A 26,997-nucleotide genomic window follows, 5' to 3' on the forward strand; every position below is an offset into this window, starting at 1 on the left:
CAAGAAGCTCACCAAGACCTGATTCCTTTGATCTGAATTGACCAACCTGGCCTTAGCCCAGGAACCACAAAGCACTTCCCCTGTGGACCCTACTAAAAGCATGTGTCCCAGATCCTGTCCCACTCCTCCTGCCTATACCCCATCGTGACGTTTTATGGCCCCTCAAGGTATGCTGTGTACCTCCTCCAGAACCCGTGAATTAAACTTCTTTATTTCACTCTGCCTTGTTGTACCCTGATTCACCACTGGACACTTCAATGTTAATTAAGAAAATTACAACCATTGGCTTCACCAACAGAACTGGATAGATTGAGTCGCACTTGCAATAGACCACAGGGTTTGCCTTTTAGCAGCAAATGGCTTTCTGACTGGCTCTCCTAGATGGGTAATTCCATCTGAGAGGGGTCCACTGCTTGCTGGCCTTCAGTTGTGCTATTGTTTGCTGCATTTACTGTGCAGGGTTTTAACTTGGCCTCTCATCCCAAAATACAAGCTCTGAAAAAAGGAACCAGAATCCTCCTGAACCTCAGAGTATTGTTCATTGGAGCTGGTTAGAGGTGCCACGGATGTGCTTTCCACCATTAACACCTCATGGGGTAAAATCCCCAAGTGGGTGTTAGGCTTTAGGTATATTTCCTGATTCTAAGCACAAACCCAGCTCTCCCTCTCTTCCTTCTAAGGACACTGCCTGGCCCCTCTATACAGTAGCCCACACTTGGGCTGGGGTTGCCACTCTCATGTCCCGGCCATGAACTAATGCAACAGGATTGCAAAAATCTTAGTCAATTCTCATAATCCTGTTGCATTAGTTCATGGCCGGGACATGAGAGTGGCAACCCCAGCCCAAGTATGGGCTACTGTATAGAGGGGCCAGGCAGTGTCCTTAGAAGGAGCAGAGGGAGAGTCCACTTCCCTGAGTTGTAACCACTACATGTGGGGCACCCTCGCTCAGGAAGTCATGGCCCCTGGCAAAGGTGGGCCTGGTTGGGTCATGTGGTCCCTCCGTCGCTGCATACATTGCTACTGTCACACCTTATGTCCCGACCCCATGGATATGACAGGCCCCATCCCTGGCACATGGTGTCACAAGTTCTAATGGCTGAATACGAATGGCTGAAACACCTAGTGCTAGCTCCCGCTAAAGCTCTCAAGGAATTAAGAAGCTTCTTACTAAATCTAAAATGCCCATGGAAGGACTGGGCACCCCTCTGGGCCACAGCAGAACAATGTGCCAAAGCTCTGATTCTACATTCTTTAAGGCCTAGGAGCCAGTCCTCAAGATCCTGCTGCCATTGCACTAGGACCTCAATCCCAGTGAGGTCGATTGGGACACCCTGGAGAGGCAATCAGCTGAGTATGAGTCAAGCCAATGTCTTGAGACATTCCACTCCATCTCTGAGGATGCTCTCCAAAATTTACACCGGTAACACAAAATTTATAGCAGAGAGGATGGGCCATTGCCCTGCATAAGATCAAAGGACCGGCCACTGAGTCAGTTGACTTGAAGGGACTCATTCAGCGGAGATCCTCAAAATTCCTCTCCCTGTAAAACCTCAGCTCACAATCAAGCTGTGCAGTATAGGACAGCACATATTAGGTCTCTTCGTTTTTCAGAGGCAGCACGTTCCACACTTGTCCATTCCACTTAAGACTACTTCTGCTCTTACATGCAAATCAGTGTCTTCCCATTAAAGAGGATTTCAACAAACTGCTTTGAGGATGACCCAGCAAGCCATATAGCAAGCCCTGCCTTTAGGCCCTTGGGGCTCAGATTTCTGAGTTGAGTCACAGGTGACATCTCGTGGAGGTAAGTGTGATTCCATCTGGCTGCCCATGGGGTTCTAGATCAAATGCCTGCCCCGGACAGCAGCCAAGTACATACCACTCAAGCACCAAAGTTTGACAGCCCACTGGACCCTTTTAGAGACAGAGGCACTATCAAGCTCACACCTCATTCTGCTTCATACAAGTCCCCATCCTGCCTTGGCAGTCTTAGCATGGCCACTGAGGTCTCACTGTTAAAAGCGGATGGGGTACCTTCAGGAAAGGGCTAAATTTGATATCAAGGGCCTTTCTAAATAATAGGAGAATGTAGCATCCCCTATGCTCAGCCTCTTGCCCACTGACATTGAGGTGCAGCTCCTGGTACCCCCAGGAATGGCCCCACTAGCAGTCAGGAGAGCTCCTGGGGACCAACTGACTGACATAGGAAGGGAGTCAGGATTCTTCAACAATGGCAGCACCACCATTGTCCACAGTGCAGCCTGCTGGGAGGTTGCATCATTTCATCCTGCTAGAGGCATATCCCCAGTCAAGGAGGCCTCTCCTGGCTTGGTGCCTCTGATAGAATTAGTGGCAGTGTGCTTGGCTCTATAAGAGGCCATAAAAATAAAGCTGCAAAGGGCAGGCATTTTCACTGATTCCTGGGTGGTAGCCAATAAGCTCACAGTTTGGTCTGGACAATGGCAAAATAATAATGTAATGATTCAAGGAAAGTCTCTCTGCGGTGCCTCCATTTGCAAAGAGATAGCCAATTCACATATGTTGATTATGATCTCTCGTGTTTGTGCATACATGCCAACCAATGCCAGAAGCACATTATAATAACATTGCAGACTCCTTATCCAAATTGCCCTACATGAGCCACCTCCTAGAGCATCAGTCACAACTCCAGATACAACTATTCCCCCCGGAGATGCCATTATCTATTAGCAGAGTGGATCCACGTTGCGTCAAGTAATGGAGTAACAGCACTCACTGATTAGGCAGACAGATGTATAACCCCCTTCCACCTTGGCTCTAGCCAAAGTAGTGGTAAATAATCGCCCTTTTGGGTCCCATATAAAACTCTAGCAGGCCCCAGGTGGGGACATGTACCCCTGGGCAACAGACCCTATTCTATTGGAGAAGGTTAATTGATTTTATTGGACCACTGTGCCCTCCAGTGGAGTTAGTAGGTATGCAGCTACCATCATTGATACTTTCATGGGGTTCCCGGGACTGCTTCCTCCAGAAATGCTGCTTCACATCATGTAAACTCCTTCTTAATCAGATATGTGCTTGTCTCTTTAGGCCCACCAGATGTTATAGATCCAGGTTAAGGTTCTTATTCACCTCCAAGCTGTTCCATCGTGGGCTGTAGAACATGGAATCTCATGGAATTTCCATCTAGCTTACTAGCCCCGAGCAGCTGGATTTACAGAGAGACATAACAGTCTACTCAAAGATATGCTCCGTAGGCTTTTAAACAATAAATGGTCCCCCAAATGGACAGATATTTTACCCCAAGCTCTAATACAGCTTAATTTCTGGTCCTCAGATTTTCCAACCTCCACATGCCAACTACCAGTCTCCTCTAAGGACTGCCTTGTTGGTACTTAACAGGGAACCTTACCTTAACACCTTTGACACTAGAGAGGACATAGTTCACATCCACTCACCAAATAAATGCTCCCTCACCATCTTGATTTTTTCTACATACTGACGCACAGTCAAAGGTGTATTGTATGATATGACTCTCATATCAGAGAGCCAAAGGGGACAAAGTCTTACCAAATTGCTTAGAGGGCATGAGTATACAGATTTTATTGGCCCAGACAATGGCCCACTATCAGCTGTGAAGTTCAGGCCAAATGTGTGTGGTTAAAAACTACTAGTTTTTTGTTATTAGAAGGTTTGTTCTCCATAACACTGCTGAAAGAAATCCCACTATCATCACTACCCTACAATATCAACATTGATTATTTTATCTTCACCAATAGTAGGTTTGGGTTTAAGAGGACTACCTTAGACTTGCATCCCCCTGCTCCTCTATGTAAAAAGAGTAGAACATTGGGCAATTTTATGTAATTTTCACTTATATTTTTCTAATATGTCAAATGGAGGTACTAACAGTAATTACCTCACAGAGTCATTGTGACAATTAAATGTGTTAGTATATGTTAGACACTTTGAACAGTTCTTGACATATTAATAGGCACATAAATGTTAGTTATCATCATCATCATCATCTCTATCATCTTAATCATTACTGTTATGGTAAATAGGACACAGCCTTACAATTATATGTACAAGTTTTCCAAGCACACACATTAAAGATACTGTTAATCATTGACATGTACTTAATTTACAGTTAGTACTTAATTTATCATTTTAAAAATGCACCATTGCATTTTAAGTGATTGGGAGAATAACCTTTTGGTTTGTCCTTATTTTTCCTACTTTTCAACTAAACTTTAAAGTGTATACTAGGGGCACCTGGGTGGCTCAGTTAAGTGTGTGCTGTCAGCTCAGGTCTTGATCCCAGAGTCTTGGGATCGAGCCCTGCATCGGGCTCCTCGTTCAGTGGGGAGCCTTCTTCTCCCTCTGCCCCCTCCCTGCTTGTGCTTGTGCTCTCTCTCTCACTCTGTCAAATAAATAAAAAATAAAACCTTAAAAAAATAAAGTGTATACTAATGAATGTATCAAGATACAAAATTAATTGTGTTCAATACTCTATATTAATAATGCACTGAGATTTTAGCTTCATAGATAGGGACACTGAGACACAATGTGATTATCTTTAAATAACTTAAGTCATTCACTTTGCCAACAAATAAACTAAAAATTGAATTTCACTTTTTTCCATTCTTGTCTCAAAAATAAAGTTTATAAAGAGTGCATCGAGTTTGGGTTTCCTTCCATCTAGTTATCTAAATGCTGTCTGTTCAAGCTATCACTTTTGGGAAGATGATATAAGAATGTTTCAATATATAGTTGGCATAATTGTGCATAGCTGCTGTCAAGAATTCCTAGGCAGAGACTGTCATCTGAAAAGGTTACTGTGACATTTCTAGAATATGCTTTTTCAAATATGAATGAAACATGTTGCCTTTTTGGTTGAGGGTAGGGAAGGCATGGAACCTGACATTTTCCCCAGTGCCAAAATTAGAAAACAAAGTATTAAAATGCCAAGATTAATCCATCACTCAACAAGTATTTGTGTAATACCTGCTTAGGTGCCCCATGCACTGTTCAGGACTAGCATTTTATCAGGTATAAGTGTTTAATCAAATGAAACCTAAAAATCAAGGAGTTGCTTTAACCTAAATTATATAGATCTGCCAAGAGAATGTTCCATATGTTGGAACTACTGAAGTACCTACACACTTCTGAATGAATATTTTCTATGCTCAGAATTATTACAAATGCAGAATCAAATTCTGCCTGTAATAAAATTTCACTCTTTGAAGAAATAGAAATATGAAATTTATGCAGTTAAGTTGTGTGTGTATATATGTATATGTATATATATATCTAAAATCATTACATTGTACACCTTAAACTTATACAATGTTATATGTCAATTATATTTCAAGAAAGCTGGAAAAAAATAATAATTTCAAACAAAAAACTTGCAATACTAAAGACATGCTCTTCTAAAAGAAAAGTATGCCAGAAGTAGAATCAATCACTAAGCTTGGCTGTTCTTTATAAAGATGTATTGATATTAACAAAACTATTTAGGAAAGACTTATCTTAGGCTATATTAGTAATGTGGATAATGGAAATAAATATAAACTGTAACACAATGGCATGGATTTTACACATTGGTTTAACAAACTCATTTAAAATCCTCTTGATTGTGAAAGGAGAGAGGCGAAGATCATGGCAAGAGTCTTAGGAATGCTTCTAAATATTTCACATTGTGTAGGAGGTTTATTGAGATAAATTTGGGAATGAAGTTGCTGCACAGCGCTTCCTGTGGAGTTGTAAATGTCATGTTCCAAATTCAGGATAATTCCACAGCTGGAAAAGAGTTTTCACAAACTGTCTACCAGTTTTCTATTATGCTCTTATTAATTGTTAATCCTTTCTTATACAAATCCCTTCATTTAATAAAAGCTGCTCATTGTGATACTTTATGCATACTTTAAAATAATCCTATTTATAATAATAGTAGAAAATAGGGTGGACAAATTATCTTTATTTGCCTTTTTTTGGTTTTGCTCCTACTACTTAAAATTGTGGAAAATGCCTTTTTTTCCTCTTCTTTTGCTTAGTTAATTTCCATGTCTGAAAATGAAATTGCTTGTTCAGCATAGAGGTAAATACTATATTTGTAGCCTTAAAAAAATAGTGAGATTATCAGGGGAATTGGATACAAACTATAATATTTATAATAAATGTTTGAGTAGACTAAAATAAATTATATATATGTTATATATAAATTATATATTACATATATTGTTTTGCTGGCTTTGGTTTGGGATATTATATAAAAAGATATATATGTACATATACTTATTTTTTTTTTTTTTTTAACCATCAGTGCACTTTGGCTCCAAGCATCTTCGCTCATTCATATCAGTTCTCTCGGCTCATTTCCTTGGTTTTATTGTGGGTTCCTGATTCATGGTTGTCCCTAGAGTCCCTACTCAGTTTAAGTTTGAATGCTCTCCTCATTGTCTATCAGTAACTTGGTATGTTTTTGGCAATTGCAACAAGTGAAATTTTCTAAAAATAATCAAGAAAATATAGTCTTCTGTTCCACTTCAACATTCTTTTTGTCATAATCTTCCTCAAAACCTTCCCTGATCAACAGTCCCTTTATTTGGCCTTCTCACAGCACTATTAAAGTCCCCCAAATTGTGATACAGACCCCAGTGACACCAACACAAAACCTGAAAAAGTAGTCATCTATGTTTCTAGCACTTCTTTTATTTCATGTCAATTCCCACTATCATAATTTTTGGTACTTCATAAATGTTCCAAACACATTTGCAATGTAACTTCATTTGAAACAATGTTGACTTTCTCAGATTTCTGTGTCCTTTAAGATTTATCTCTGCTTTCCTAAAGCAATTAGCCAAAATAACCATTGGACAATTAACATTTATCTTTAAAATGATGGCCCAGTACAGAACCAGTCTGGAAGCAAAAAGTTTTCTAGTAAATAACCAAAAAAGTCACTGAGATTCCTCCTATAACTTTAAGTAGTTCACTATCTAAAGAAGGAAGCAGAATTTTCAGATGCAAAGAATATGTATATCTATAGACATACATGTAAAATTAAGTATAAGATGTGATAAATCCAATAGTACAATATTTATTAATCCTTCCAACAAATGTTTATTGAGCACCTAAACAGACCTAATTCTGTTTATTGTGCATCACAATGAACAAAACACAAAATCCATGCTCTTATGAATTTTACATTCTATTTGAGAGAGACAGAAAGTAATCATAGTAAACAAGTAAGTCATAGAACATGTTAAAAAGGTAGTAGTGTTAGAGAGAAAACATATGCAGTATAAGAGCAATAGGACAGTCTATAACTTTCAAGTAGTTTGGATAGGGTAAGACCTCAATTTAAAAATAACATTTAATAAAGATATTTTTCTTATTTGATAAAGAATTTGAACAAGGTAGGGACACAGGCTGGTGAAGAGAAATGGTCAGTGTAAACTCGTGAAGGCAAGGAGAAACAGCAAAGAGTCAGTGGCACAGTGAATAAATGGGAGAAGAGACCAAAGGGCTTTGCAGAAGCTTTAAGGATATTATAAGGATTATGCCTTTGAGTAAAATGAGGGAAGAGTAGAGTTTAGAACCAGGGAACAACCAAATGGGAAATTTATTTTGAAAATATTTCAGAGACCTCAATGCTGACAGTAGAGTGTAAGTGGGGAAGGTGACAACAGAGAGACCAGGTAGGAAGTTAATTGCTCCTAGTAATTGAGAAAAGGGGTGTTGGGCAGAGTAATGGAAAGGATGAGAAGTGATGGGATCCTGTGCATGTTTTAAAAATGAAACGAATTCAACTTCTTGAATGTGGGATTTACAAGAAACAGTAGGGTCCAGAATGATTGCAAAGTCTTGAACTTGGGCGTAACATTGGAGTAAGAGGGGAAAGACAGCCCTTGCAAATAGATGCTATTGTCTTACACTATTTACAACCTGCAGGATAACTTGGTGGACCAAGTGGAAGGGCTGAACCCCTCTCCGTGAGCCAATACTGCACTCTTTCAAAGCAATGGGAGAGTCCCAGCATCTGGAGAGATGATACAAGGAGACCACGGTCCACTTTATTTCAAACTCGGTAACAAGCTTCACTCCCGGCAGATCTGAGTCAGGGAGATTCCTTTGTGGCTACCAGGGAGCTTGCCGAGGTATTCCTGCAGCGCCGCCTAGGGGTGCTGCCCAGGCGCAAGGTCCTGGGACAAGGGAACTGCAGCCTATGGTCAGCGGGTTTCAGGCCACAGATGGCCAGTAGAGAGGGGGTGTAGCTGGTGAAGGCATAATGAAGGCATTATATATAGATACTTCGGTAGATGTATTGATCACTGAACTCAGATATTCCTAATTCTCAATCCTAAATCTTAGGGGCTTTTAAAATTTTTATCTTAGACTATTTTAAACATCTAATTACTCATAATTTATATGTTTAAGTCTACTGAGAAATCTCTGGAACTTTTACACTTGTGTGACAGTATCTACTTGACATATTGAGAAAAATTTCAGCCTAAGAGCATGAATTTATCTTTCCACAAACTTTCTTTGATATTTTTTTGAAAATAAGACCAATGAGAATTGACTTAATCACCATTTCTAATGACCAAAGGTTATAAATCATTTTATTCACTTATCTGAATATTTAAAACATGAAAAAGGATGATAGAATAATTTTTCTCTGTGTTTAAAAAAAATTAAAACAGTAAAAGTTAGGTATTTTGTTAAAAATTCTGAGGTTTTTTTTTTCAAGATTTTATTTATTTATTTGACAGAGAGAGAGACAGCAAGAGAGGGAACACAAGCAGGGGGAGTGGGAGAGGGAGAAGCAGGCTTCCCGCTGAGCGGGGAGCCCAATGCGGGGCTCGATCCCAGGGCCCTGGGATCACGACCTGAGCAGAAGGCAGACGCTTAACGACTGAGCCACCCAGGCGCCCCCAAAATTCTGAGTGTTTTAATAACTATCTTATCATTTTTTCATTTTCACTAATAGAGGAGTTATTAACATATATAAAACTTATCTACAATTTATTATTACATCTCTAAGGTCTAGAACACCCTTTGATTTTTATAAAAGGTGCTCAAAATATTTGATGAATGAATAAATGGATGAATAAATGAAAGACCCACAGTTATGTGATATAATCAATTACACGATATTGAGAAGCATTTTCCCCATTTCCAATATAAAAAAAAATGGACATAGAGTAATCTCTGTATTGGGCATTCTTTGGGAAAGCATCATACAAGGGAGACTACTGAGAGAGTTTGAGCAATGAGAGTCATTGTAGGGACACTTTTTAATTTCAGGCTCTCCAAGAAATTTAACATATCACCTTCATTATGAAAAAATAATAGGATATCTGTCATTAAGGACTGTTTCAGAACTCTGAAAAAGTGGTTTCTGTACAACATAGGTCCTCTATTGCCAAAGAAACCTGCTAATCAATATCCTTCAGGGTAATTTTTGGAAACTTGATTTGACGATACTAGAGATGACTGCTACAATTTTTAAATTTATTAAAAGTGGGTGATGATAAGTGACAGGGCAAGTTAATATCAGTTTGAAATTATCTGAATGAGGATAATTAAAAATATTCAAATAAGAATTCCAATTACTGATATGCAATATTAATAAAAATATCTAACACCAGAAATTTTTAAACTAATTTTCAATCAAATGAATATTATAGTTTGAATCATAATTAATGTGAAATGTTCATAAGATATACCTTCTTCTAACTTTTCCATTTTTTGTTGATTTTATTTGAATGAATAATCCTAGGGCATTGAGGGTTTTCTCTCCCCTCACTTCAGTTTTTATTCCCCTTAAGCTCTGTCCTTTTAACAGTCAGGCTTTTGGTTGTATGAATGGGTTCTTGGAATATAAGAAGTCAAACAAGTTAAGTTTTACTATGATTTGATATGTCAGCCTTGTAATGTGACTAATTTTAACTAGAGCACGTGGGTTGTTTTTCTTTTATAATTATATTACCATGCAAGCTAAAATGTCTATAGTCAGAGAAGTGTGTGCCTTTTCACCCTGGAAGTTGGGGGAAAAAAATATCATTCAAGAAGACTGAAATAAATAATTCTGCATTAAGGATATGTCAGTATTATACTCTCACTCCAAAAGCATAGCATTTTCACTAATTGGAAAGCACATAAATCTTTGGTATTGTTTATGATATACTTAGCAGGGAATGTGACTTCCTAGTGTAGGCCCAACAGAGTGCTCCATTTATAAATAAATCATATTTGGAGCTTGAGAAACAAGAAATCGGTTGGTGGCAGTTGGCCTCTGTAAATCTCAGGAACTCCAGATAATTAACTGCCAGTATTTTTTTTTTTCCTTTCTATTGAATCATTCATTGACAGAAAAACAGACTTAATTACAAATAAATATGTAATGCACTTCTGAAAACTTGACATAATCACAATGCTGTATCTTAATGGAATATTCAGCATTATTATTGTCATTACTATGCATTTTCAAAGTCACCACGGGAGGTAAGTGTATTTTCCATTAAAGGATTATTTCAGTCTGAAATCTGTCTAAACTATTATTACCTATAACCCTCAGTAGCACAAATGTCATACAAAAATAAGAAAATGTTATATTCTTTCAGTTATTATTTAAATGAATAGAACAAAACAAAATTACTATATTGCTGATATTTTGAGATAGTTAGCATAAAGATGGCCATGTTTTAAATTGGCTTGTGATAAATTTTTAAGTGGTCTATACATGACTATTACTTTTAATATGACAACTTTTTCACAAGTCAGAGCATAACAAAACTCACTGGTAAAAGAATTCTTACGTAAATCATGTTAATTTGGCTAGAGGTCTCGATAGTAACCATTAATGACTTTGTGCCCTTACCTGCATTCAATGTCATGTAGTACCAAGATCGTGAGTCCATGGAGAAACTTTTCTTCCTAGGGAAAAAATGAAGCTGGAGACAAGGTAGTTGTAAAAACTTGTTTATTTTTTTTAAAAATAAATACAAAAATATAAATATAAAACATTAGCAGATAGAATTTGATGAAATGAAATTGCACAAACGTTTGTATACCAGGTTGCAAATCACACCTACTAACACCACATGTACGTTTTTTTCTTTTTAATTTAATGTACAGAACAGGATATACCTTAAATTTTTTCTTCACCTTTTTAAAAGCTTCATTTGCAAGGGCAGGACGTGTATCTAACAGAAGCGGCTTGTTTGTGAGGTTGCTTAAGGGAGAACTATCCTGTTCATGTTTCTGAAATTATCTTTTATTTCTAAGATGGACAACACTGAATTTCCATAGCTTTGGCTCTTGGAAGTGATTAAATAAAATTTCGTATATATTCCATGAGACATCCTACAGGAAAAAGAATTAATGTAATTAATGAACAAATTAAAAAGTAAATGGGAAAAAATTGTGCTGAGTGGCAGGAAAATTCTCCTGAATATCAAATATTGTGAAGTGGTGGAGACGGCGTCCGTCAAGTTACTTCCTCTTGTTTGAATAGAATATATATATATAGATAGATATATATATATATCTCCTAGGTTAAGAGTCTTTGTCACTTTCCCCGCCACCGTACATTTCCGCCAACTTATTAAACCGGGGGCCCCATTCTCGGAGGTAATCGTAGTTTTGGTCTCCATCAGTAGTACCTGATTCTAAGGAGCTCAGAGATTCTGCAATGGAATCATTTCCTTCGTAGGCGTAAGTTGCAAGTGAGTCGTAGGGGGGCGCGGTGGGGTCGAGATCATGCTCTTTGAGCCTTTCATTAATGAAATCCCGGACATCCGTGTTATCTGGAGCCGTGGGAGTCCTCCGAGGTATAAATAAAGTTTCCGGAATAATATCTCGCCGGAGCTTCTTCTCCTCTATCGCTGCGGGGTTCCTCAGGGTGCCGATGTCAAACGCCTGAGTGTCTTCCTCGCCACCACCTTCATCGTTATAGCTCACAATGTTGTCTCTGATGTCTTCTTTAGACAAGATCAGAGGCTCTTTCTTGCGCTGCCTTTTCAGAGCTGCAAACAGTACTACTATAACTTGAAAAAAAAAAAAAAAAAGAAGATTCATTAGCTGTCCGTCTAAAACACTATATAAATAACGAGCGGAAGTACTGTGGAGGAATTTGAGTTATTTAGGTTTTCGGGGACAGGCTAGGATTTTTAGATTAATTTTGAACTTCCATCAGTTGGGGGGGGCGGGGGTGGGAAGGAGAGAGGCAGTTGAGGATTTAGCCAGGATGGGTGGGGTATGCAAGCAGTGTTTCTAATGTATTTTTAAAGCCATCTGGGATATTTCTCAAATACAGTGAGATATTTTGTCTATTTTTCTAAGAACTGTTTAAAGTTAGTTCCCGATTGTACAGACATTATTTATACTTTGCATTGAATAGTGACATAAGGTGTTACATAAAAAATAGACACAAATTAAATTCAGCTTCAAATAAAACAATTAAGGACGACAAAAATATGCCCATATTTTGCACATCCTTATACAATATTGAAAAGGCAGCATTCTTCACAAGATACAGTGTTGGTTTTGGTTAAATAGCTTTGCTGATGGATTTACATAGATTTTTTTTCTTACATTGTTAAAAGAAGTGAAGGGCAAATGACCTCCTGATTAGGCACTATTGATTTAGCAATATTACATGGAAATATATATCACACATGAGACCAAAAAGAAAGTTATCAGATCACATGATAGCAAAGAGTGAATTTCAATTTCTACATTGAATTACCTACAGAAAGCATGTAGGAACCTTAGCTAGATATATCTCAAACAACTGGAGATTTACAAATAGAAATGTATATCATTCAGAAAGGACATTTCCCTACTACTGATACCTGAGAAGGTATCAATAATAATAATATAATGATTTTACTAATCATGATGATAGTAGCATAAAAGATAGGAGAATGTTAAATTCTCTCTGGCTGTTACTAGTTTTCCACCCTCATTCACTATCCCCAAATACTTGGTACATGAGCCTTGAAAATGATGATTTAGGGAAACAGGTCTGAATATTTTCAGAGGGAAAATATTTTACTGGGTATATGTATGATGAAATATCTATATTTATTTAGCTTCTTTAGAAGAAATATTTAAAGGATATGGGATTTATTATCATTATGAACTGAATGTGTCCTCTCAAAATTCATGTTAAAGCCTAAATCCCCAAAGTGATGGTATTTGGAAGTGGGGTCTTTAGGGGGTAGTTAAGTCTAAGGGTAGAGCTCTCATGAATTGAATTAGTGCTTTTATGAAAAGAAACAAGAGAGATGATTGCTGTCTGCCATGTGGTGATACAGCATAGACAGCCATCTTGAAACTAGGAAGTATGCCTTCACCAAATTTGGAATCGGCCAGTGCCTTGATTTCCAGCCTCCATAACTACGAGAAATACATTTCTGGGGTTGAAACCATCCAGTCTATGGTATGGTTATAGCAGACTGAACTAAGAGAATTACATTAGTATGGGAAAGGCTCTTAACTTTTGTTTTCTCTTTTATTAACCTAGGACAGTTAGTCTACCTGCCTTCAACCCTCTCTGAAGGGACTTTTTTAATGCCTAGAAAAAATAAGGTTTTAATCCATTGGTAAGTATTCTTGACCTTCAAAGTTGTTAAAAAATAAATAGGCCACCACTAAGAGAGAAAAAAATGTTTATTCTTCAAGTCTTTGAGAAAAATATGGCATTTTACTTTGCTTAAATTCATATATTCATGCACACACACATAAACTTATGATGTAAAGATTTTAAACCTTAGATTGTTTATTGTCAGCCAAATGATCTTACCCGGTAAAAAATGTTCTAATAATGAGGCTAATGAAACTAAGATTGGCTCCAAAATCCAAGTTCATTTTACTGCTTCTTAAAATGTCAGATTCAATGTTTTTTTATTAGGGTCATAGGAATATGCACAATAGTTTTAAGATAATGCAACTGGAGAGTAAACTTAATCTGATTTTTCATTCAAAAGTAGTTAAAAAGCAATTTGCTCTAGGTTATAAAATCAAGTATTATTGTTGCAGGGAAAAGTGAACCAGGTTAAGAGCCATTTTAACATGATTTCAGTGGAAAGGCTCCAACCAGCCCTCATCTGAATAAAAAAGAAAAAACTGGAAATAAACTTTAGATTTCCTGAAAAACTAGTTAAACGGACAGCAAAGTAACTTGCCTTGGTTGAGCCACTCAGAAATTGTGTAACCTTGCAAAATGTTTTGAATATCTCTAACTTTCGGTCTTATAATTTAAGAGAGAAAAGTAATAACTATCTGATCAGATAAAATATTTCAATATAAACAACATCCCTTCATTAACTTAGGTCTATCTTAGATGTTGGAGTTAATGGGGGAGGAGTTATTTTAATAAGAGGATTTCTTATAGACAAATACACTAACGTAAACAGTCCAGGAAATAATCACATTTTCTTTCCTTTTTTTTTTTTTTTAAGATTTTATTTATTTGTCAGAGAGAGAGAGCACAAGCAGAGAGAGAAGCAGGTTCCCTGCTGAGCAAGGAGCCCGATGTGGGACTCGATCCCAGGACGCCGGGATCATGACCTGAGCCAAAGGAGGAGGCTTAACTGACTGAGCCACGCAGGGGCCCTTCCAATCACGTTCTCTCTGAGGTTTCTTACCCAGTAGGATAATGATGCAGAGGAGGATGGCGATGAGCGCTCCCGTGCTGAGGCCCGCGGGGAGGAGCAAGGCTTCGGCACTGCAGGACTGCATGTTACCTTGGCTGTCACAGGTGCACACTCGGATGCTCAAAGTACCCGTGCTGCTCTGAATCGGGTAGTCATTGTCTGATATCACCACAGGCAAGAGATAGGTACTTATTTCGTGTCTATTGAACCCATTTTTTCTGGTTAAAATCCGGGCAGTATTATCTGAAATAAATTTTAACATATTACAGATGGCTTGGGACCATAAGTTTCTCTCATCCTGCTCACCAAGGCTTGACAATACGAGAGATGTTTATGTAAAATATTAAATGAAGATCAATTTTCCTGTAACATGCCTACAATGCAATATTTGAAAATACAGGTAAGATAAATTAATTTGAGGAGTCTCCAACTATGATTGCTTATTTGACAGGTTTCTAACTTTTTCACAAATAATGCTTTAAGATGGTGAATTTTTATAAGTGAACATTTTACCGGGACTGTGAGGATAATGGCATATTGTTTTTCAGAGTTTTCAGAAAATATAAATAAGCATACCAAGAAAAAAATCATAGTAAATTGTTTTTATTTGTATATGCATATATGTTTATACATATGCACACACATACACAGAGAAAACACACATTAATCCAATACTCATGAAGAAAAATATGAATGAGTAAATTTTACGTGTAGTTGCACTTTTAAAATCAATCATTCACTCAAAACCATTCAAGAGTCACAATATATGAACAGTGGTGAACAAGTTCATTCGTTCTTTCTTTCCTTCTTCCTTTTTTCTTTCTTTTTTCCTTCCTTTTTTTCTTTCTTTCAAAGATTTTATGTATTTATATATTTATTTATTTATTTATTTCAGATTGAAAGAGAGAGTGTGAGCAGGGGGAGGGGCAGAGGGAGAGGAAAGAGAGAGAATCCCAAGCAGACTCCACATTGAGCACAGAGCCCGATGCAGGGCTCAATCCCACAACTCTCAGATCATGACCTGAGCTTAAATCAAGCGTAGGATGCTCAACCAACTGAGCCACCCTGGTGCCCCAGCAAGTTATTTAATGTTTCTGAACTTTGATTTCTCCCCATTAAAATGAATACAATCTATAACTCAAAGTATTGGTGGATAACCATTGATATGGATTACTTAATAAATGCACAGACAGATGTAAGGATTTAATAAACGCAAGCATCCTACTAACTAATATATTGCTACAGATATTTTTTTTTTATCTGATAACACCCAGTATCCTTAAATGGAGGTTGTGCTTTTAATAAAAAAGATTTCACCTAACCCTTATAATCACTATTTAGATTTTTTCTTTTAATTTATTTATTTGACAGAAAAAGAGAATGAGAGAGCGAGCAAGCAGGGGGAGCAGGAGAGGGAGAAGTAGGCTTCCCACTGAGCAGGGAGCCCGATGCAGGGCTCGATCCCAGGACTCTGGGGCTCAGTCGCTTAACCGACTGAGCCATCCAGGTGCCCCTATAATCAATATTTTTTAAAAAATCAATATGTACTTGGATGACAATTTCCTATTCTGTTTGTCCAATGCACTTAGTCTTCTTTAGCCAATCCCATAAGCCTGTTCAAAATGCTAATGTAGGGAAGGGAGTGAGTCAGCCAATTGCTAAATCAAATAGGACAAGGAAAAAAAAAAGGTGAAAATTTCTGGCAGGTGTAGTGGTTGAACATAAAGCAGTAATCTCCTGATTTATTAGTAAGAAGTTATTTCTACTACATCAGTTAACTATAAAAGCTAGGAAAGAAGATTAGCAAAATAGACGATGTACACAAGCAAATTTAAAAAATAAATTTAGTCCCGATAATTTTTCAAATTTGACTTATCTTCCAAAAAGTATTAGGATATAATTCTTCCATTCTCTAACTTACACTAAAATAAATATTTATATGCATATGGGTATATATTTTTTCCTATTTTCTTTTTCTTAAGTTTTTATTTATATTTTAGTTAACATACAGTGTAATATTAATTTCAGGTGTAGAATTTAGTAATTCATCACTTTCATACAACATCTGGTGCCCATGATAAGTTCACTCCTTAATCCCCATCACCTATTTTACCTGTTCACCCACCTCCCCTCTGATAACCATCAGTTTGTTCTCTGTGGTTAAAAGTTTATTTCTTGGTTATTTCTTGGTTTGCCTCTCTTTCTCTCTTTTTCCCTTTACTCCTTTGCTTTGTTTCTTAAATTCCACATATGAATGAAATCATATAGTATTTGTCTTTCTCTACCTGGCTTATGTAGCATAATACTCTGGAGCTCCACCCATGTCATTGCAAATGGCCAAGATTTCATTCTTTTTTGTGGCTGACTAATATTCCATTTTATATATATACCACCTCTTCTTTATCCATTTCATCAGTTGATGGATACTAGCGCTGTTTCCATAATTTGGCTATTGTAGATAACACTGCTATAAACATTAGGATGCATCCCTTTGAATTAGTATTTTTGTATTCTTTGGGTAAATACCTAGTAGTGCAATTGCTATATCGTAGGATACTTCTATTTTTAACTTTTTCAGGAACCTCCATACTGTTTTCCAGAGTGGCTACACCAACTTGCATTCCCACTAATAGTGCAATAGGGTTCCCCTTTCTCCACATCCTCAGTCAACACTCATTCATGATAAAAACCCACAACAAGGTAGGTTTAGAGGGAACATACCTCAACATCATAAAGGCCATATATGAAAAACCCACAACTAATATCATCCTTAATGGGGAAAAACAGCACTTTTCATCTATGGTCAAGAATAAGACAGGGATGTCCACTCTCGCCATTGTTATTTAACATAGTACTGGAAGTCTGAGCCTCAGCAATCAGACAACTAAAAGAAATAAAAGGCCTCCAAATCGATAAGGAAGAAGTAAAATTTTCACTATTTGCAAATGACATGATACTCTATTTGGATAACCCAAGAGACTCCAGCAAAAAACCACTAGAACTGATAATGGAATTTAGTAAAGTTGCAGGATACAAAATCAATGTACAGAAATCTGTTGCATTTCTATATACCAATAATGAAAAAGAAATTAAGGAATCAATCATCCTCAAAAACCACAAGATACCTAGGAATAAACCTAACCAAAGAGATGAAAGACCTCTACTCTGAGAAGTATAAAACACTGTTAAAAGAAATTGAAGATGACACAAAGAAATGGAAAGACACTCCATGCTCCTGGATTGGAAGAGCAAATATTGTTAAAATGTCTACAGTACCCAAAACAATCTGCACATTTAATACAATCCCTATCAAAATACCACCAGCATTTTTCCACAACTAGAACAAACAATCCTAAAATTTGTATGGAACCACAAAAGACCCCAAACAGCTAAAGCAACCTTGAAAAAGCAAAGCAAATCTGGATGCACCATAATTCTGGACTTCAACTTATATTACAAAAGCTATAGTGATCAAAACAGTATGGCACAAAAACAGACATATAGATCAATAGAACAGAATAGAAAACCCAGAAATGAACCCACAACTATATGGTCAACTAATGTTCAACAAAGCAGTAAAGAACATCCAATGGGAAAAAGACAGTCTCTTCAACAAATGGTGTTGGAAAAACTGGACAGCAAAATGCAAAAGAATGAAATTGGATTTTTTTTTATGTCAAGCACAAAAATAAATTCAAAATGGACTAAAGACCTAAATGACCTAAATGTTAGTTAGACCTGAAACGATAAAAATCCTAGAGGAGAACACAGGCAGTAACCTCTTTGACACTGGCCATAGCAACTTCCTTTTAGATACATCTCCTGAGGCCAAGGAAACAAAAGCAAAGAAAAACTATTGGGACTTCATTAAAATTAAAAGCTTCTACACAGTGAAAAGAAACAGTCAACAAAACTAAAAGGCTATCTAAGGAATGGGAAAAGATATTTGCAAATGACGTATCTAATAAAGGGTTAGTATCTAAAATGTATAAAGAATTTATAAAACTCAACACCCAAGAAACAAATAACCTTCCAAAACAAAAACAAAAAACAAATAATCCAATTAAAAAGTTGGCAGAAGATATGAGTAGACATTTTTCCAAAGGAAACATACAGATGGCCAACAGATACATGAAAAGGTGCTCAATATCACTGATCATCAGGAAAATACAAATCAAAACTATAATGAGATATCACCTCACACCTGTCAGAATGACTAAAATCAACAACACAAGAAACAACAGATGTTGGTATATGGGTATATTTAGAAACTTCTTGCCTTATTCTTTTTTAACTTTTCAAAAGGTTTTAAATCTTAATCTTGTCTACAATACTTTTAATATATTGAAAAATAAAATGAAGCTATACCCTAAACTAACCATTCTATTCAAATCATTTTATTAAATATTCAGAAATTCATTATACAGTTAGGCTTTTGACCTATAAGTTAGTGAAAAGCACGGGAATCTTAAGAATCAAAAGCTCCAAGTGTGGTATCACAGAAGAAGGAAATTAATTTTAAAAAATGATACCATAAAATTAAAGTTTTCTAAGATGAACATGTAGATAAACACAAGGGCATTTCCTCAAGTAGAGCAATAAGGTGATGTCTGTGTCATTGGATTTTCTTTTCAAAATGCACTCAATAACAAAATAGTGAGTTTATGCACTCTGGAATAGTGAGTTTTGGAATACTGAGTTTATTCCATCTGACTTTAGTGGTATTCTATAGAGTGACATGTTCAAATTTATATTCATAGGGCTTCAACTCTTGCTTTGAGTAACTCATATAAGATCAGGAACTCTTCTGAATATAGGAAGATGGCACTACTTATCAAAAATTAATTAAAATTAGCCTTGAGGTGCTTACCTAGTAACTGTGAAATGCTGTGATAACAGTTTCAAGTCTACTGCTTTTTAAAATTGAGAGGTGGTTTGTTGGGGTCCAGTTGAACAAAAACATAAAACCAAATGCACTTAGAAAGAGGTATAATATTGTCAAATCAGTATGAAGGATGTCTAATCTAAGTTCTATACTTAGGATGCCAGATTCAGCAAATAAAATGATGGGTGCTGTTTTGCTGATAATCAGATGAAACTAGACATCTTGTATCTTACCTGCCAACTCTACGAGAATTTTTCGCATTGCAGTTTTTTAGATGTTCAGAGGGATGGAAAAGAGACATTTCAGAAACTACGATTTAGTATACAGATATTACCAGTGGATGCCCTCTTTTCAACTGATTTGTGCCATTTTCCGCCATATCAAATGCCTCAAACAATAATTGGGTTAATGTAAAACTATCTGTTATCTTAAACTTCTTTCTGATATTCTGAAAGCCACCTAGAGGTGATATAGCAATCTAGCTCTGCCAGTGGATATACATTGTTATGAAGGTATTATAAATATGTCAATGTAGTTATTAAATGTATTTTAAGAATAACTATATCTACACTCACTCTAAGACAAGTATGCCTTTTTTACAAAAGATCCACTGATATAATTAGTTTAACATAAATTTATTAAGGGGAAACAGGTCTAACTATACACTTTTCTTTAGAATAATTACCATATATATTTTTCAAAGAATAAAGCTGTTCAGCTTTTTAAAAATAGTAAGCATTTTCATATTTTTTCCTCTAAAATATGTTTTTGCCCTCTTTGGGAATGCAAGAAATATAATTTCAGTATCTTTTATCACAGAGACATTATAAAATTTACATATTGCACAGAAGAATAGTGTATCTTGCCCTGGCAACTGCTTTTGCACTTAAACCCCTCACAGACTAATATGGATACTTCTTCTCACCCATATTCCATGCCTTTTTGGCTTTGGTGAATCTGTTGCTGCTAAATCTCATTGAAATTTGCACAAGGGTCTCACTGAATCATTCATTTCTCTACCCAGTGTGTCTGATTATTTCCAGCCTTTCTAATGTTTTCAAGATTCAGTCTTTTCATTAGTACTCATATTGAAACTTCTCTCACATCTTTATTATTTTGCAATTTAAGAGAATGAACAGTGTATATCTTATTAATATATAAAGAAGCAAGAAATTAATATCTCATTAAATATCTGATGAAAACAACATTTGTAACACAGATCAATAAATTAATACATATAGCAATTGTTCCTTTGGAGAAAAGCTCTTGTTAATGTCACCTGAAATCATAATGACAGCATTCTAACATTTACCTTCATTATCCTGTACTGTGAAGTTTGGATTGACAGCAGCTAAACTGAAGAAAAATTTCTGTCCACCTAAGGGGTCATCTTTGTCTACTGCGCTTATAGTCTGTATTAGCTGCAAAAAAGAGAAAAATGCATATTTATCAAACTTCTGAGGGTATAATCTGCTTTACAATATGTAATTTTTTAATATTCAATTTTGTCTAAATTTAAAGGCAGTTGATTTTCTTTCTTGTGCATGTATCTTTATTTTATTCCATCTTTTTTATTATTACTTTGACTTTAACAAAGTCTCTCTCTCTTTCCCTCCCTCCCTCTCTGCTTCTCTCTGTCTCTGTTCCTTTCTCTCCCTCCTTCTCAATTTCTCCTACATATTATCCAATCCTTCAAAATAATAAATGACAATATCATATTCTTTGCAGTCTTATTAATTTAGATACAGCATTTGACATGAATAGGTTATTTCATATATATTTAAACATTGATCTGGAAAAGTTTATCTAATGGAGGAAAAATTTAGAAAACTATTGTGATTATGGCTTTCCTCTTTATCAAAAGTGAAAACTATTTGAAGAATGGACAGATTTTATAGATAATACTATGCAAAACCTTTTAAAGGCAAGACTTAAGGATTATTATCTACTTTAATAGTAATGGTTCACTTTACTTGCATTGTCAATAAAATTAAATTTTTTAATTCACTATATGTATACCATGGGAAACGGTTATTTTATAAAGATCATCTCTGATTTATTTTAGGGTAAGAGACAATATAAGAAGCTATCTGGGAACAAAGCATAAAATATAACACCTTTTACTATAATCAGATCACTTCTTTGAACATACATGATTAATATTATACAAATATATATGTAACATATGGCTATGTACTTTTTTGCATATATATCCAATTTGTCCTTAACTTATATGTATAACAACATTTTATATAATTTTTTGCATATCTTAATATTGCAAAAGAGCTTCAGAAGTTGTTCAATTTGTATACCTATATAAATGGCCAAGTTTATGCTTAACTAAAAGGAATATGCTTTACTGCTTTGACTTATTTAACAGGGTGTGGATATTTGATGAAAATATTTGTTACTGATGTTTTGTTGATATAAAAAGAGATTTCAAGTTTAAAATATTACATAATTATAAAAAATTAAGGAGTTATTTTAACTCTTCTGTATTCAATTAGTTTTCTTTTAAATTACCTTATAAAAATAAAAATGTGACAAATTTTAGCTAATCCCTATTTAATTACAACTTTAACCACTTATTTCAAAATAATACAAGAAGTATAATTGGATCAAACACAGATAAATGATTATCCTCTAGGAATAAGCAGCCCAAAAAATCATTTCAACTTTGAATAATCTTAAAGTATATTTTAAAATGTAACATAACTATTTAATGAAATTTTAGAGGTAATTTAAGATTAAATAGAAAGCAAGGATTTATTGCTAATGGCTTACCCATCCAATACAAAACCAAAAATGGTGCATATGTGAAGGAATTAAAGAGAAAAATGTATAAAAAGTGTTTGCTAATGCCCTTTAAGAGGTATCAATTCAGTTACAAAATCATTCTTGACTGACTTGTTTGTCAAGCAGTCTAAAAGATTTTATTTTTAAATAGTGATTTATAAGAATAAATTGAAGGGAAAAATGACAAATGAAACAACATCAAGAAGGGTAGAAGACTTAATAAAACTTCTATGTTTATATATATATATATATATATCATTAAGATTAATATGTCAGTATATATATAGATAAAAATGAAAGAAATTTAAAAGTAGAGCTAATGGTCTTTTAAAAAATATAATGTCTCAAAATAAATATGCATTTTCAACTGTGATTACAAATTACAATTTCAGTTTATTTTTATGAACCAAAATAATACATTTCAGAGAACAAAATGGCCACATCTTTGCATATATCTATAAGAAGTTATAATGGTTTACACAAAAATTCTTAATTAAAATGTTATTTGAATAAAAGATGATAGCATTGTTGGTTTCAAAATTAGTGATTCACTGATATATTTTCTTTAAGTGTTATAAAAGAAATAAAGTGTATTTTGTTTTGGTATATATACCACATACTTATGGGTATGTACATATATACATATGTACATATACCATATACATGTAAGTATGTGTTAAAATAGAAATCAGAAGTTGACAACATGAAGGAGATAAAACCACCTCCCTGGTCTCTCTATATAAGCACTCGCTATTTTATTCCTACTGGACACAAGTTCATTTTGACTCATTTCCAATAAAATAAGTTGCCACAATTATGGAGGAAAAAGAAACCACTGGTGATGTCCAGTATTCATTTTGAGCATATGAAGAATAGACCCAGATAAGTCATTTATATTTTATCTTCTTAGCTGTTATATAATTGGTTCATATTTTTACTAGGCTATTCTAAAATAATCTCAAATCAACTTGAGGGCTTTTTCAGTGATATTACCATGATGGAATGTGGGATGACAAATGGATTTTGAAATATTTAAGTAAGAAAACTGGTCAGTAAGTTTTAATGTTTTAGGTTTTGCAGTGGGAAGAGTAGCAGTTAGGTAAGTAACTCCACATTGTTCCATGGAAATATGTAAAGGGATATTTGGGGTCTGCCAAAGGCCTAGAGCTTAGATACTATCTGCGGGTAAATACAAGCAGGAGTCCTCCCTGGGGAGACTCTCTGGGAAATCTGTGAGACTGAAATACTATTTCCTTCCCATAAAGATTAAAAACTATTAAAATATGCTTTATTGACTGAAGGAGTGAGGCATGCATGATGGAAAATGAAAGAAAAATGAAACAGCCAGTCTTCTCTCCTCTCCTTTCCCAAGGGACTCTTTCTGAGGTGGAAAAGATGGGGAGTAAGGTAGCCTAGTTCAGGCACAAGGCGTGACTGTTAATTTACATCAATTCTAAGTTGCATCTTTTCCAAGGGGGAAAGTCTTCTACCTTTAGAGAAGGGAAGAGGCAGAAAAGGAAGAGGGGATTGGAATTAACTTTATCTGTCCTCTCATTTTGTCCATACAAATAGATGGAATCATTTCCTGTGTCCTTGTTCGAAGTGCTACTTTATTTATTTATTTATTTATTTATTTATTTATTTATTTTATTATGTTCAGTGCTGTTCTAAAACAGTACTTAATTCAGAGGAGAATTGGGTGGGTTGAAATACTCTATAAATAACTAAATTACACCCAGAAGTCCTAACAAGCTCCTACTTCCCTAGAAGGAGGAGAGACAAGAGTTAACAAATAAATCTCAAGGAAGGTTCGGTGAAGGACTTTTCCAAATAACCACCTTGGTTTTGCCTGCTGGGCTGCTGTAATCTAGAATTCCATCACTGAGTACATAACAGTTTAGTTTAAGCGACCATTTATCAGCCAAGAGACCAAAATGACATTTAACAAACTGATCTTATTAAAAATAGCTACTATGGGAGGCTATTGCACATTCAGCCAATTAGACAAAAATTACTAATCATGTTATTCCTATCAAGTTTGTCAAAAGGCTACTTTTTAAATTAAAATAGTCTTTGATTTTATTATTTTCCTGCAATATGCCAACTGGTTTTTAAAATCCAAAAAATATAAAGTTACTGAACCAGATTTAGTTTAGTTTTTTTTTTTTTTTTTAAATAGGCATAAGGAAAATAAAAAAACAATCCCTTATTTGGTATATTGTGAATACATTTGGAAATCAGTATTTAAAATGACTCAAATGCTCTGAAAAGATATCTCTCGAAAATCAAATAGAATAACCATAGAGGAAGCTATGCATGCGGCAGTTGTAAAGTGGGTAATTTATCTCTTAGAGAAAAGGCTTCAACTTATATCATGCTGAGCCTGCCAAGCAGAGGACTATTTGGAATGGTATTTTCAGGGCAAACACTGTTTCATTACGAAGTAGGTCGGAAGTAGCTTTGTCATTTAAATATTCCAAATTAAACATTTCCATAACATTTTCAAATTAAAAAAAAATGAATCCAATTGCAGCAATTTCTCCATTTCAAACAATAGACAGGCTATTGAATTCCTGTTAGAATCTTCAGAAGGAAGAATTTGTGTTATCCCACAATGTAATTTGCATAAAAATGTAACGACGACATTGATGTTTATAAAGAGCATCAAATGATGTCAAAACACAATGCAGTTTTGTGATGGCTACTCTTTCTTTAATAAAACACATTTGATTCCCAATTATTATTTATAACATGCAGCTTCTTTCTGTGAAGATAGCACTCAAACCAATTACGAGCATTTCTTTCAGCCATATACACTGGAGCTTTTCAAACAACAAAATGAGTCCACTGAGGAAAAGACTTAAAGAGTTATAAACAAAGCTGATGTAGGAAGAATGTTTTAAAGGACAAAACCTAAGTCATTAAGCCCTCTAAGTGTTGCTATAATGATGAAATACAAGTATAAATTTAAGGAGTGAATCCTGTGGCCCTGCTTTGAAATCATTTGCATACATTGGAATATTGATGCACTCTTTCACTGATCCCATGAATCTGTCGCTGTGTTTCTCCTAACTTCCATCTCCCATCTCTTCTAGCAGGTATCAATATTTACCTAGAGAAACAGCAGAGGTTTGTCCCCACCCCCCCCGGTTTTGTTTGTGAAAATTTAAAAAGTGAAAGTTATTTCTTCTTACACCTTAATTTTTGTGGCAACAATAAAATCTTATATTTTCATTCGAACTTCACAAAAGAAATGTGAAACACGCTATAGTGTCCTTTAGAACCCTAAAAATATCAGCCTTTTTTTTTTTTTTTAATTATATTACTGGGACTTACATGAGCATTTTTATCTCTGTTTACTTGTTCTTCTTAAGATTGGGAAAAGAAATCATTTAACAAGCTGTTAAAACTTTCCAAAGCTTTTAAGTCCTATGGGTGCTCACCTGCCCTGGTCTCGCGTTTTCACATACAAAAGTATCATAGAATACAGCAAATTGTGGGGCATTGTCGTTAACATCCAAAATCCTCACAAAAACAGCCACGCGAGTCATCTCTTTGGGATTGTCTAGAAAAGGCAAAGGAAAAATTTGTTTAGGAAGACACATTTGTGCGCCAGATTTCATTTATATAAGCATCTTGTGGATATTAAGTGCTCACATAAAAATAAGCATCGCGTTCATTCTGCCAACATAATGAGCAAATACAATAAAGAAAATTACTACAGAGTCTAATTAAGTAGTTATAAATTCAGTTATTATTGGCCTCCAGAGAACTACTATTATTTTGGAAAATCTTCTTAAAAGCACAATCCAGTGTAATTGAGTTCATATTGTATTTCTGTCCTTGGTCCAAATATGTAAAATAAGAACAAATATTTATTAAATCTTTGTCATGCAGTATTATATTAAGCTTTACTGAGTTTTTGGATGAAGAAATAATTTTAAATAAACTATTAACTTGCCCATGGTCATTAACTCCTAAGTGGTAGTTGTTATATTACAACTTACCCTCCTGACTACTTTAATAGCGAAAATGCATTCCAATAGCTACTCCAAACTCCCCTTTTGGAAATTTTAATATATAGCTACTAATTTTACAAGTTGGGTGGAAATTTACAGGAAAATATAAGCACTTGAATGTTTCATTAATTGTTACTGGTACCATTTCAACAATCCAGGCTCAATTTTGTATAACAAAATTAGCTCAATAGTAACATATAGTATAATAATTATGATTTTTTTGCTACAAATACTAAAATAAAGAGCATCAAAGTTTTCACATAAAAATATGCATTAAAAATTGTCTTGATTTGTAAATGGAATTTTAAAATATGAATGTCTATTTAGCTTAGCCTTGGGTAACACCCTTGTATTAGTCAAAATTGCATTTTCTCACAAATGGGCTTTTCTAGGCACTAGTATTGGTATCTGAGAGTGTTTTGACATCTTAAATTCAGTTTATATTTATCAGCCTTTGTGATATCAAAATCTTAGTCTTTGGTAGTTCATCTTCTGTGTGGACTTCAGGAAAGTCAAACTGAAGATCAATAGAAAAGGAAAAAGGAGGTAATTAGCTAAAAACAAAGCAAAATAAAACAAATAACAGATGAAGTGAGGGGCAATAGCAATCTTATTAAATGGCCTCTACTAACATGGGTTATGG

General features: G+C 35.1%; 1 protein-coding gene across 8 annotated transcripts in view; it reads right to left on the reverse strand.

Annotated features, from left to right (window-relative positions):
* Positions 1-9,728: 9,728 nt before the first annotated feature.
* LOC116639253 (cadherin-10) overlaps positions 9,729-26,997 on the reverse strand; it is a 177,600-nt gene continuing 160,331 nt past the window's right edge. For 7 of the 8 annotated variants that reach the window (XM_032415443.1, XM_032415446.1, XM_032415448.1 and 4 more), the window contains 4 exons: positions 25,779-25,900; positions 20,852-20,960; positions 14,646-14,897; positions 9,730-12,041 (listed from right to left, as the gene is read on the reverse strand). In XM_032415443.1, the coding sequence (XP_032271334.1) occupies positions 11,551-12,041; positions 14,646-14,897; positions 20,852-20,960; positions 25,779-25,900 (974 nt within the window). In that variant the 3' untranslated portion in view covers positions 9,730-11,550. Of the gene's footprint in view, positions 12,042-14,645; positions 14,898-20,851; positions 20,961-25,778; positions 25,901-26,997 lie in introns of all 8 variants that reach the window. The other variant, XM_032415451.1, reaches the window with a different exon arrangement.

Source organism: Phoca vitulina, unplaced genomic scaffold, assembly GCF_004348235.1.
Source record: "Phoca vitulina isolate PV1807 unplaced genomic scaffold, GSC_HSeal_1.0 scaffold17, whole genome shotgun sequence".
Taxonomy (NCBI): Eukaryota; Metazoa; Chordata; class Mammalia; order Carnivora; family Phocidae; genus Phoca; species Phoca vitulina.